At 35.9% G+C, this 13063-nt stretch overlaps 1 protein-coding gene across 5 annotated transcripts in view; it reads right to left on the bottom strand.

The window, feature by feature from the left end:
• Nucleotides 1-13063, bottom strand: part of OTOGL (otogelin like) — a 172905-nt gene that overhangs the window by 25946 nt on the left and 133896 nt on the right. For all 5 annotated transcript variants that reach the window (XR_011534854.1, XR_011534856.1, XM_070600665.1 and 2 more), the window contains 6 exons: nucleotides 9213-9390; nucleotides 8804-8946; nucleotides 8538-8561; nucleotides 8352-8444; nucleotides 6096-6285; nucleotides 3159-3373 (listed from right to left, as the gene is read on the bottom strand). Coding sequence is in view for 3 of the 5 variants with exons in the window: in XM_070600665.1 (XP_070456766.1) it covers nucleotides 3159-3373; nucleotides 6096-6285; nucleotides 8352-8444; nucleotides 8538-8561; nucleotides 8804-8946; nucleotides 9213-9390 (843 nt within the window). In the remaining 2 variants the exon portion in view is untranslated. The remainder of the gene's footprint in view (nucleotides 1-3158; nucleotides 3374-6095; nucleotides 6286-8351; nucleotides 8445-8537; nucleotides 8562-8803; nucleotides 8947-9212; nucleotides 9391-13063) is intronic.

The raw sequence follows: 13063 nt of genomic DNA, 5'->3' as shown, positions 1-13063 counted from the left end.
TCTTCCACAATCGTTCACTCTCCCTTAACGCTCACATCTGATCAGTCCTTAACCTGCCCCTTCTAAGTCCCAAATGTCTCCCTAATGCTGTCTCTCCTTTCTAGACACACAGCTATCTCTCCCACTCTCCTCTTGACCAATCCAAAGCAGATTTGCTTTAAAATAATTCAGCAGAGGCAGGGCCTAAGCAGAGGGAATAGGGAAGATAGATGAAAACAGAGAGTCTACTGATTATAGTGGAGACATAGGAATCCTTATAGTAGCCCCATCATGTTTGTGAATGTAAACCTCACCAAAATAAAAGATTAAATAAACAAATAAAAAACTACCCAACAGCCTTCTACTTAGCCCCCCTGACAACCTGCCTCGTCCATCTTCTTCAGGCCTTTATACAGATCTATCAAGTAAACTGTCATGTCCTTCCCGTCTTTTAGTTTTTTTTCCCTTACAGTAGGACTTTCATCTTAAAAGCAGAAGGTAGAAGAGAAAATTTGTCCCTAGGTTGATTAGAGTTCAGCCCAAAGAAGTCACCATAAACTAGACTTTTCTTTGAAGTATTTTTTGAAGCCATGCAAGTTTTACATTCTGGTCCCTAATAGTCTGAATCTTTTAAATATAGTACTGTCTTAAGATTTGAGGCTTTGAGAGAAAAAGAAATACGTTCTACCTATCTCACTGACTAATGGGCAATGCTATTGCATTCGATCTCTCAGTATCCAATTTGAGGTAAATGGAAGAGATCTGACACCAACTAACAAGTCCAGCATCAAGAGAATACTATGCCTTCTCAGCCTTAGTTTTGCAATATCCAAGAACTTATATGCTTAGAAACATGCGGATTAAAAAAAGACACTTCTTCTACTCTGCCAGAGTGATCACTGAATTGTGATGACGAGAAGGCAGCTAAAGAAGTTGTCTGATGATGTGTCTTCAGGATACTGTAAGTACAATCCTTACAAGCTTTGAAAGGGTTTCTCTTACTATCTCAAGGAAACCCTGATCTAAACACTTTGGGCAATTAGGAGTCTGAATACTAGGAGTTCTCACATTCAGTTATTCTTATCTTATTCTCAAACTTAATTTCCACTGTAGTATTTTTAAATACTCAGTCTTGAAGAAAAATACCTGCTAAATAACCCAACTTTGTGAGTTAATACTTTACCATTAAGGCTAAAATAATTCATTTGCATTATTTAGGTTTTACTTTTTATCTTCACTTTCTGTGAGGAAAAATTATACTTTCAACTCTGACTGTAAAAAGCTTATAGCCAGTGCCTTCCCCAATTAAATTGGTTTATATCTATGTAGCCGACCAAGCGGTCAAATCAACTTTCTATTTGATTACACGTTTGTCAAAAGAGATATTTGAACTGAACATTTTGAAAAATTATAACATTTTTATCACAGCAATAAACTCCCTAAGAAAATACAGAAGCAAGACGTTCCTGGTAAAGAGAGTGAGGGATTTGATGAAAATCTTGATGGAAAACAAGCCTGACCCTCCAAATGTTTCTAAAACTAATCCTGAAGTAAGCTTCTGAGCCAAGACTACTTACTATCTACAAAAATAAAACAAACACAAAATTCTGGCAATTGTCCTCAAACTCTGCATGATTGGTTTTTGATGTTCTCCTAGGAGTAGTTTTATGTAGTTGTTGATTTGAATTTTCCAACATAAGACACAACACAATTTGGGGCTCATTTGCATTTTCAGAATAAATACTACCCATATTTTAAGTAAGCATTAAGGTATCTACTGTATTTGTTAGATTGGCCACATGTGCTGGTGGCCAATTCCTCATGTATATCTGGGCTGGAGCGTTCCTTTATTTTACCATCAAATTCACTGGGAAGATCCTAAGGGAAAAGCTGGGGCTGTCGCGGATTAGATGGTATCTTGTGTTGCCTCACATGCTTTGAATAGTCAAACTGAAAACTCCTGATTTAATCAACCCTTCCAAGTTGCCAGTTAAAAATGCAGTTTTCAAAAATCATTATGCTTTAAAAAGACAGTTTAAAATGACACTGAAATGAGTTTTAAAGTATTTGCTTTTTTTCCCATTTTTACATACATGCATTTAAAAATGTAAACATTTAGAGCAGATTTGCTTCCAAATCTCCAAGTAAAACTGAAACTCCAGAAAGATCCACCATTTTCAGCCCATGATGAAAGGCACCCTTTGCCTTTTCCGCCAGGGAACCGCAGGGCAGGCTGAGAACTATGGAGTCTACACGGAACATCCTTCACCGGGACCCCTTCCTGCTGCAACAATTCCCTCCCTCTCCTGCCCAGACTCTTGCCCTCTGTATATCCTGCACTAAACTCTTTCGGTGTTTTCCTCACACGGCCTTTTACAGCAAACTTGCTCTTGCACATGTGATTTTCTCTGCCTAGGTCTCCCTTCCTCCCTCTTCTCTCTGGCAAACTCATCCTTCTAAGTAATTCAAATGCCTAAAACTCTGGGAAGTCTTCTCCAAACATGGGCTCCTATGCCCCTCCATATTGTATATTGTGATGTGTTTTTTCACATCTTCCCTTCCCACTAGACTCTGTAGGGCAAGAGGAGGGTCTTATTTATCTTTTTATCACAGGAGTGGAACAGTGCCTAGATGGTGCCAGATGCTCATTAACTTTGCATCAAATGATTCATGAAATGCTGTATTTGTCTGTCCTTTGTCCCTGATAAGAGATCACTTTTTAATAACCTAGATTACTTAAAATATCTACTAGTCACCTAAAGTTAGAGAGTAATGAAGAACGATTAAATTGAATATGTGACAGGTTCTATACAAGTATCCACTTAAGAGGCCAGGCTCACAGAGAACTGATTAAACCGTCACTGTCATGGTTTCTATACTGGGTTATCAAGCGACACCGATCTCTCTCTCCAAGAAGCATTTATTCATAGGATGAATTTCATTTTTCTTGAAAGCTGTAGATATACTTCTGAAAAAACAGCGGAGAAAAAAATAATTAACCCTCCTGTCGCTGTAAGTCTATAGACAGTAACTGATTCTGAATTCCAAAGCACACTGACAGACTGTTGAGGATAACCATTCTCAGTAGAAGAACATCACGGCGAGAACAGGAATTTATTGGCTTTTACTGTCAACATGTCTAACATGATGGTTCTTATTTATGGCTGCTTTCGACTTACTTTATCGTGGCATGGAATGAAACCTTTTCTATTTAATAACTCAATGCAGTGGCTGCAATTGTGCTCAGTACAATTCCTAACAGGTCTTCTCATTGTTACTTCAAATGATTTCTCAATTTCCCAGCTCTCAATAAATAATTCTATGTCTTCCATATTCGTAATAATTGTGCCATTTTGCATCCTGAGGTCATCATCTGGATCTTCATTGCAAGTTCCTGGAAAGATATATGACATTTAGAGGGAAAAATATTTCACTTAAACCGAATGTAGGCAGCAGCAATAAATCATCTTAATAATTGATTTAAAATGAATGAATTATTTACTGAATGAGATGCTAAATTTATGCCCCTTGACTTTAACATTGATGAATTTTTAAAACTATGTATCTGATTCTTTGATAAAATAGCATGGAACTGTCTTAACCAGATAAGAAAGAAACCACGATCCTAGAAGTCAAAATATGTGAAAAGATCATAGAAGATGAAGAAAGAGAAGATTGATTCTGCTCCTACATTCTTCCACACTTACCTCTAATTTCTAATTTAAGACCTAGTTTTTAAGCTCGCCAAAATACTCCCCAGAATAGTGGACATTTGGTGATCGCCTCCCAAGCACCCATTCCCTCAGGAAAACCTTGCCTGAAAATGTTACATTTCTCTTTTTGGAAACTGTCCCTGCTCTGTCACCTAGAGCATGACACCACTCCAGGAGAGGGCCCTGATTGGCATAAAAGGTAATCTTTACTCCTTTGCATTAACAATTGTTACAGGTAATCCAGGCATAAACCAGTCAGCTCATGGCAGTCACCTAGACACATAGATTCACTCAACAGTAGGACAACCATTGCCAAACTCATAATCTGACCTAGGAAATCTAGCACATAGACAACCTCCCTTCTTTGGGATGACATAACCTCTTGATGGCTTATGATGCTTTGATTTGCTACAGCCTCTAGTTTCCTTGAGGAAGGCTGGACTGAGGATGGAGCTTACACTTCTAGTGGACTGCAGAGCCAAGGGAAGTACAGACAAATGGACCTAGCACCCTGATCATACCTTACCTAAATCCCACCCTACTTTAAGACATTGTATTTTTTAATTCCCAAGGTCCACAGCTGTAAAAGATATGAGTTAAAAACTTTTTGAAAATATCACATCTTAATCCTCAAGTAGTTATGTCAAGATCAATAAAGGCTGATGCTGCCTTAGTTGCCCCACCCTTGTACATTCAGGGGACTGAGTGCCGTGCAAAAGAACAAAAACAAAAACAAAACTCAAGTTAAGTGAGCTATACTGTAAAGCAGCTACTATTTTTTAAAGTCTAAACTCTTCTGGAGAAAGGTTAATTGCTAGCAAAATATGTTTCCATTGCAACTCCAGCCACCACCCCTGCAGACTTGACTGTGTTATCTAGAACGAGGTATCAATATTGACCTCCCATTCTGATATCCATGCTCAGTTCGGGTCATACTACAACTTTATTGGTCAGCACCCAGGCTAGTAGTCCCAACAGCACCCAGATTTCCCTTCAACAAACCTCCCCTCTCCTACTGGTCATGAAGTTTGGGGATAACTTTCGGTTAGCAGAAAGGTGACCCTGGCCCCTTCTCTCCAGCGATTACTTAAGAATTCAGTTAGCAGAGTGTCTGTCTCCATAAAAGCATGAGCTGGCAGTAAAGGAGGAGAAAGGAAAAAAAGCACGAAAATCAAACAGAAATCATGGCATACAGAAGTGATAACTCAGAGGAGAAAATATGCATTCCCAAAGTCTCTTGTTTCTTACTCAATAGCAACTATTGAGTTATGATGTATACTTGATAGTGTGTATACAATAATAACTATTTCCACAATGATAACCTTAAGTCACCATAGAAGGTTGTGCTATGTTTAGCATACTTCAAACAGGCAAGGAAATATGTAAACCATTTTAGCCAAACTTTCCACTAAATGGGTTACATTTTTAAACAAGAAGTTTGGGTATTTCACATAATTTGTTGAGGCCAAGGACACTCAGAAGGTGTCCACAAACTTTTGCTCAATTAATATTTAGTGAGGTGAAAATAGGTATCTTTGTACTAAGCTAACATTTATCGACTGTGTGTATTAAGCAACATGTTAAGTGTTTTACATTAACTTTCACATTCAATTCTAACAACAGTCTTGAAGGTAGATATTACTATTCCCGTTTGAAAGATGAGGAAACTGATGCGCACTTCAGAGCACAGAGCCAGAAAGGGGATAGCTCTGCTCAACGTTCCAGCAGACGGCAGAGCCAGTAGCATCCTTTTATTTCTTTATATACATAGACAGATTATTAATTCCTTTCCATTGGCTCATAACTATGCATCCATGTAACACAGTGTGGTATTAAACCTAAGCGTAAAGGCACATGGGAGTTTTACACTTAAGAACAAAACTGAGACCAATATTCAGAACATTGCGTTCCTTGTACATAACTTTCAAGATGACTGAACTTGAAATCAGGTTTTCCTTGATTTCAAACTTTAAAAAAATATAAGGAAGAAACAAAGTTATTTGTCTTTTTAATCTTTCTATGCCTCATTTTTATCACTTATAAATTAATACTAGTGCCTACTTATTAAGGCTATTCTTAGAATTAGATGAGTTAAAAGTATGCAAAATAATACCTGATATTTCATTAATGCTTAATGAAGATGAGCTGGTGGGAATACAAACAGTACTATAGAAATCGTGGTAAGCATATATTTATTTCCATAAAATACCCAAACTCAACTGTTATTTCTTGTTTTTTAGCCCATTGATTGAAAGCCATCGCTTCCTTTGGTATTCACATGGGGAACTGAAAGTTAACATCACTTCCCAAATCCAAAAACTAGGGCAAGATGGGCTAAAATGGTGTAATGTGAACAGGAAAAATGAAGTTAGAAGAAATCGAGATTTGAAGAGCTGTGCTCACCACAAAGTCCTTCTGTGTAGGATGACAAGTTAAATCGAAAGCCAAAATGAATGTCTGCAATGCCTGTGAGATGAGCCCACTTGATGATCAGTCCGGCTGGAGTAGTAATCACATACATGGAGCCAGAATCCTCTATGGACAGCTCTTGCTTTGAAAAGGGCAGAGGCACAACGACAGAATCCACTTCCACCTAAAATGACATAGCGCACTTACATCAGCTAGAAAAACATTTATGCTTAAATACACACTCCTTAAAATTAGGTGAATTTGGTTTACTCCATTTCTTCTGATTTAATATAGACTAGTTTTTTTAATTTTTAAAAGTTTATTCTCTGTGGCTGCTGCAGCCTCTCATAACTTCTAACTCTTTTATTGTTCCTTTGCTGTGTCTTGCTATATTCAGTATTTGTTATATTCAGCATTTACGTATTCAGTATTTATTTACTGAATTTGTTATATTCAGTATTTGTTCTAAATTGTCCTTTATTTTCTTTAAAACTTTACTTTCTTCTATGTTATGTATGCTTTTCTGTCTGTTTCCCCAATACATGTTGATTATACCATTATCTCCTATGATGAATTTAAGATAATACAGGCATTTTCAGGATGTTTTCTTTAATCTAGATTCTTTCTTTGATCTTCTAAATCAGTGTTTGTTTAACTGTAACATCCATAACCATCCTCTGTCAAGCTTGGGAAAGATTAAGATTCCCAGCAATTCTACCTCCTAGGTTTGGATTGCATTCTAGACTCTATAATTTTAGCACGTACTCTTGGCAAAACTAATGGAGGCAGTCCAAGGCTTATAGTTTGAAAAACAGTGCTTTAAATAATGACAATGACATGCAACCATGAGCTGTAACTAGCAGTAAATTTCTCAAAGTTATACCCGACCAACCATCCAATTTCTCATCTTTATATCTTTCTCATGGTTCTGCCCTCGGGCTGAAACCTCCTTCCTCTTAGCCTGGTTAATTTCTACTCATTCTTTAAGATTTATGTTAGGTGTCACCTCCTCCAAAAATACCTATTTGACCCTCCTAAAAACTGCATTAAATGACACTTATCTCTGTTTCCGTGATATCTTGGTCATAACTCTGTCACTTCCTATTGCCTTTTAATTGGCAGATAATGGCATTTATGCTCCCCACACGCAACTACAGGTTACTTGAGGTCAGGACCTGTGTCATCTTATCATGCAAACTCTCACAAAATGATTTTCTAAATTAATAAGTTTTTAACTGAATACATGACCAGTGATGAGTTTAGTTGAGGCCAAAAATAAGCCCTTTTGCCCAAATGCTCATAATAATAGCATTGACCAGGTTTGAGTTTAAATTTATTTCCCATCCACTTCCTGTTAATATATCAACCTCACCAAAATCAAAAGTTTAAACAAATACTATCATCCAAAAAAGTATATCATTCACATATTTCATGTTTTACTTAAAATTAAACTTTCCAACACCTTACTATATTTTAGGCTCATTTTAATATTGTTTCCAGTCTAGAATCTATCTGTGCTCCAGAAAGCATAGAATATCTCAGCCATTTTGAACAAAATCTTTGCACATTATTTTCTTACATTTTTGAGAGAACCATTTATATCCGAGTGAAGCATCCAGATTAAAACTTACTCTTATCTGGTAAACATACATTCCTTGGGTTAAAGGTTTTACTTGTAAACCCAAATGACTCCTTTCCAACTTTTTTTGTAATGCACTGCTCTTCTTCAGTTTATTTCAATAAAGTTAAATATTCCTTCATTTTTTTCCTATTTTAGCTATCACTTATTCACTGAAAAATCTATGACATCAATATTTCAAAACTGCTCCTTCCATCTGTTCTTCTCTCATTGGTCTCCTTTCTGGTATTCTTGGCAACTACACTTTTCAACCTTATGAACCCTCTTTTTCACATCCTTTCCACTTTGTCTAATTCGAAACACTAACGTTAACCGTGACACTAATAAGCCTGGCCGCTCAGGTTATCTGAGAGGGTTTTAACATATTTAACATGGCCGTTACAGTAAACCTCACAAGGGGAGAAATATTTGCAACAGTTGGCACATTATGGAAGCAGGAATATAATATCACGACACGCATTTTTAGACTGTCTGTGAAAAGAAGGATGAGTCACAATAGCAATGAAACTCCACTAATAATGTTTAATTTTCTCTCTTTTTGGACATAATTGTACTTCTATAATTTCTTAATTTCTTCTAATGTGAGGATATTCTTAACTTTATATTCCTACCTTTCTTGCTGCCCGATTGACAAGTACTTTATGTACAGATGTTGTCAAATTTAACTTCTTAAAACAAAGTCCAGACATTCTTCCAGAGGAAGCCTTAATTTGGAAAAAAAGTTAAAACTTTATGGAGTTAAACATAATTTTAGCAATAAACAGAAGGAATTTACTAAACACTTTGCAAATACTCACTAGCTTTTTAAATGAGTTTCCATTCTGAAAAAAAAGTAAACAGAAAGACACTTTTGAAAGAAATGTATTACTCGAGTTTTAAAAACAGTATTTGGATAAATATTACATACTTCTAATACATTCGCATGAAACATTTTTGTTTTAAGTACTGAAAGATAAATCTCAGCGAGCTCTTGAGCCCCTTCTTGCTCTGAGAATATCTAACGTTGTAAGGTGTCTCAGCTATAGAATATGAAGAAATGACAAAAGAGTGGATTATGACCTACCTGATTCATGGCACATTTTTCAATATGAGCAATTACAATTTCCCCAGGAATTCTGACTAAGATATAAGAAGCCATACTATATAAAGCAGCATTGTTGCCATCAAATGTGATAATGCTCAGCTCTGACAACATGGAACACCGACCTAAAAAAAATGGTCAAGAGTGGATTTAGTCTATTAACTAATTATTTGTATTTGCAGTAATAATTACACCGCTAAAAAAATCTTTTAAATTAGTGTTATTATGTTTGACAAGAAGCAACTCTAAAAGTTACATACTGGGAATGAAAATCATAAATCAAACGAAGAAAGCTCAACATCAACTTTGGCTTGATGAGGTGATCGGTTCAAAAAAACAAGCACCTCCCTCTGTTTGGAAATTGATTGCCGTGTAAGAAATACACACTTACAAGGACATTCCCACTCAGGGCAGCAGATATCCCTGTTCACCTGAACGGGTCTTCCCCGGAAACCACAGTCAGGCATCACCAAGTCCTTCGGGCAATTGAGAGACCAGTTGAACAGCTTCCATTCCATATTAAGGCATATATATTGGCTACAATTATAAACAGGATCAAATTGTTGAGGCTGTTAATAAAAAAAGAAAATTAGTGGGCTTTTTCCATTTTGAACTAACGCTTTCAATTATTTTTTAATTTCCCATTCACATTGCCTATAATGCACATTTTCTAAATATGAAAGCTTTTGAAAAATAAACAATTAAAATTTCACTACAACTTTCTTTGATGTAACCTCTCTAAAATACTCGGTATGGACTCCATTGAAGATTTACTGTAATATTGATCAGATTTCAGAATTGCCCATATGCTCAGACATCTGAGCAAACTGAAATCTTGTCCTAAATTGTCTAGATCAGTGTTTTGGAAGCAGACTTATACTGTTGCAGTCAACCTTTCATATTATGTTGTTCAAAGCTAGTATATGATTTTAACTTCTGTTAATGTCAGTTAGAAAAATTGCAACTTAATACAATTCGAATATTTCATTAGAAATTCATATGTGAGAACACTTTGACAGCACCTGTATAGAGTCATTATAAATTGATTTTTATATATAACTCACATACATCTAGATAAACAAAATAAATAAGTGGTAGGTTTTTCACAGTTTCTAAATTGCATTCTATTTAAATTATGGTAATAAGTATAGCAATGATAAACATTTATACAACTTATTATGTTCTAGACATTGTTCTAATTAACCCATTTCATTCCCACAACAACCCTCCATGGTGGGTACTACTATTTTCTCCTATTTCACAGAGGAGGAAATCAGGATGAAGGTCAAAGCAACGTGCCCCCAGTCCCATAGCTAGCAGGCAGCAGAGTCAAATTTAAGCTCAGACATTGCTACTCTGGAATCTGTGATCTTTTTGTCTTTTTAATTTCAATTTTATTTTTTCCAGTTTTGTTAAGATATAATTGACATAGATTACTGTATAAGTTTAAGGTATACAGCATAATGGTTTGACTTACATAAAAAAAACGATTACTGCAATAAGTTTAGTTAGCATCTATCTGATATAGATACAATAAAAAGAAAAAGAAAAAAAAGAAATAAAAAGGTTTTTCCTTGTGGGGAGAACTCTTAGGACCTCTTCTCCTAACAACTTTCCTATATATCCCACAGCTGTGTTAACTATAGTCATGTTGCACATTACATCCCTAGTATTTCTTTATCTTGTAACTGGAAGTTTGTACCTTTTGGCTACCTCCCTTCACTTTCATCTCCCCCTACCACCCACCTCTGGTAACCACAAATTTTATCTCTTTTTCTATGTGTTTGGTTGTTTTATGGTTTGTTTTTTAGGTTCTACATAAAAGTGAGATTATACAGTACTTATCTTTCTCTGTCTGACATTTCATTTAGTATAATGTCCTCAAGTTTCATCCATGTTATTGCAAATGGCAAGATTTACTCATTTTTTATGGCCAAATAATTATCCATTGTGTGTGTATATACATATATGTCTTTATCCATTCATCTGTCGATGGACACCTAGGTTGTTGGATTCTGTGCTCTCTACCCCTGAACTATGATGCACCTCAAGGGATGGAGGCAGAAAAATTAACATCAATTTAGCAGCTATTATATGCCATGCACTGATGAAGTAGCTTATTTCGTTTACTTCTCCTTAAATTTTGGGGCTCAGTTTCTATTATCTCAATGCTAGATGTGATTTAAAAAAAACAAAGTGAAGGAAGGTTAAATAATTTTCTAAATGGTGAGACTATTAAGCGGGCACTTGGGAATTTAAGAGCCAAAGATAGGCAAATAATCAAGGTCAGTTTTCCAAAAGTTTCAGTGTAAAAGTTGCATCAACTGTCAGGTATCGATGTTGCTTTCCGTTTAACCAGAAAAATGAAAATAACTGAAGAAAACTAGAGCCCCTATAACAACATCTAAACCACCTAAAAGAATCTATACCTTCCACCCTACTGAAATGATCTTCAACAAGGTCACCGACGAACACTACATCACTAAATCCAGTGATCAAGTATAAGACCTCCCCTTACCTGACCTACTAATATACTCACTACAGCGTATTACTCCATCTTCCTTAAAGTCTTTTCTTTCCTTGCCTTCCAGATGACTCGCGATCTCCTGTTTTCTCCTATTTCACTGATTAACATCCTCTGCAAGTTCGTCTCTGTTTCTCAGTCTATTACAGTTGTAGTGGCCTCCTCTCTTTTCCGTCTGCACTCCTTGTGCGATCTCATCCAGCCTCATCACACTAAATACCACTTATACACTGAGAATTCCCAAAACTTCCTCTTAGCTTGGCCTTTTCCCTAAACTCTATTTATGTCCACCAGATCTGTATATCCACAGCTTTTTGATGTCTAAGAGGAATCACAATCTTTACAGGGCAAAACCGAACTCTTGGTTATACCCACCCCAGACCCTCACTTCCCACAATTTCCCATCCTGCTTAATGCCAACTTTATCCTTCAGTCACTCAAGACAAAGTCTTAGAATCCTTGATGGCTCTCTTTCACTCACACTCCAATCTAATCCTTCAGCAAATTCTACGACCTCTACCTTCGAAATATATCCAGAATTCAGGCATTTCTCACCATCTCCACTGCTATCACCTGGTCCAGGCCACCCTCCTCTCGCCTAAATTCCTACAATAGCCTCCTAACTAGTTCTATTGTCTCTTTACACCTACTCTCAACACAGCAGCTAAAATGATCCTGAAACAAATCAGACCACATAATTCTTCTGCTCAAAAATATCCCTTTTCTACCTGTGTCATTTAGAATAAAATCCACAGCCTTTACAATCATCCACAAGGCCTTACATGATCTATTTCCCACAGTTTTATTCCTTCCTTACTCAATGGCCTCCTTATTATTCTTTTAAGATGTTAAGGATCTTCTCACCTCAGGGCCTTTGCACTTGCTGCTCCCTCTGCATGAAACTCTGTTGCCCTGGTTCTCTGCATCACTCTCTCTCAATGCCTTCAGATCTTTTGCTCTAAAGTCAATTTATGAGTGAGGATTTTCTAATCATCTCCTTGAAAATAGTTTTATTTTTCTTCTGAGCATCAAACTCTAGCATTTTATATAACTTAGTAATTTATTTTGCTTATTGGCTGTCATACAACCTTCACTAGAAAATAAACTCCATAAAGGCAGGAATTTTTGCCTGCTTTTATATTATTTTATCCATGGTATCTGAATAGTTTCCAGCCAGAAATGGTACTAAATAAATATTGACTAAATAAATAATCAGTTTCTCAGAACAAATGGCAAATTTGGAGTAAAGAGATATCTGCTCACGTCTCAGCCAAGAAAATTACTAACTCAGGGGTTCAAAGACCTTACCTTTTTCACTTACCAATGTATCTTTGTCATCCTCAGAGTGCCTAGCATATAGTAGCTGCTTAATAAATATTTTTGAATGCTTGACTTATAGAGAATCACAGGTTGGATAATTTTTTATTATAAATAATTATTACTAAAGAATGACACAATTATTATTATTAAATTAATTATTTTATTAAATTAATAATCAAATTAATAAATTGAATTATGCTTCATTATTATCATATTTTATTATTATTAAAGAATCACACTTAAGACTTCATTTGTATTTGTTTTTCTTAGTGTGACCAGAATCTAATTAATAGGAAATATCTGAATCAGTTAAGAAAATACAACTGTTAAAAGGTCATGCTTATTTCTTAATATCTTTTGGCAAAGAAGGACTAGAAAGCATACAAAAATAAGTTTAA

The sequence above is a fragment of the Equus przewalskii genome, chromosome 29 (genome assembly GCF_037783145.1).
Source record: "Equus przewalskii isolate Varuska chromosome 29, EquPr2, whole genome shotgun sequence".
Taxonomy (NCBI): Eukaryota; Metazoa; Chordata; class Mammalia; order Perissodactyla; family Equidae; genus Equus; species Equus przewalskii.
This window is presented reverse-complemented; position numbering and strand designations above follow the sequence as displayed.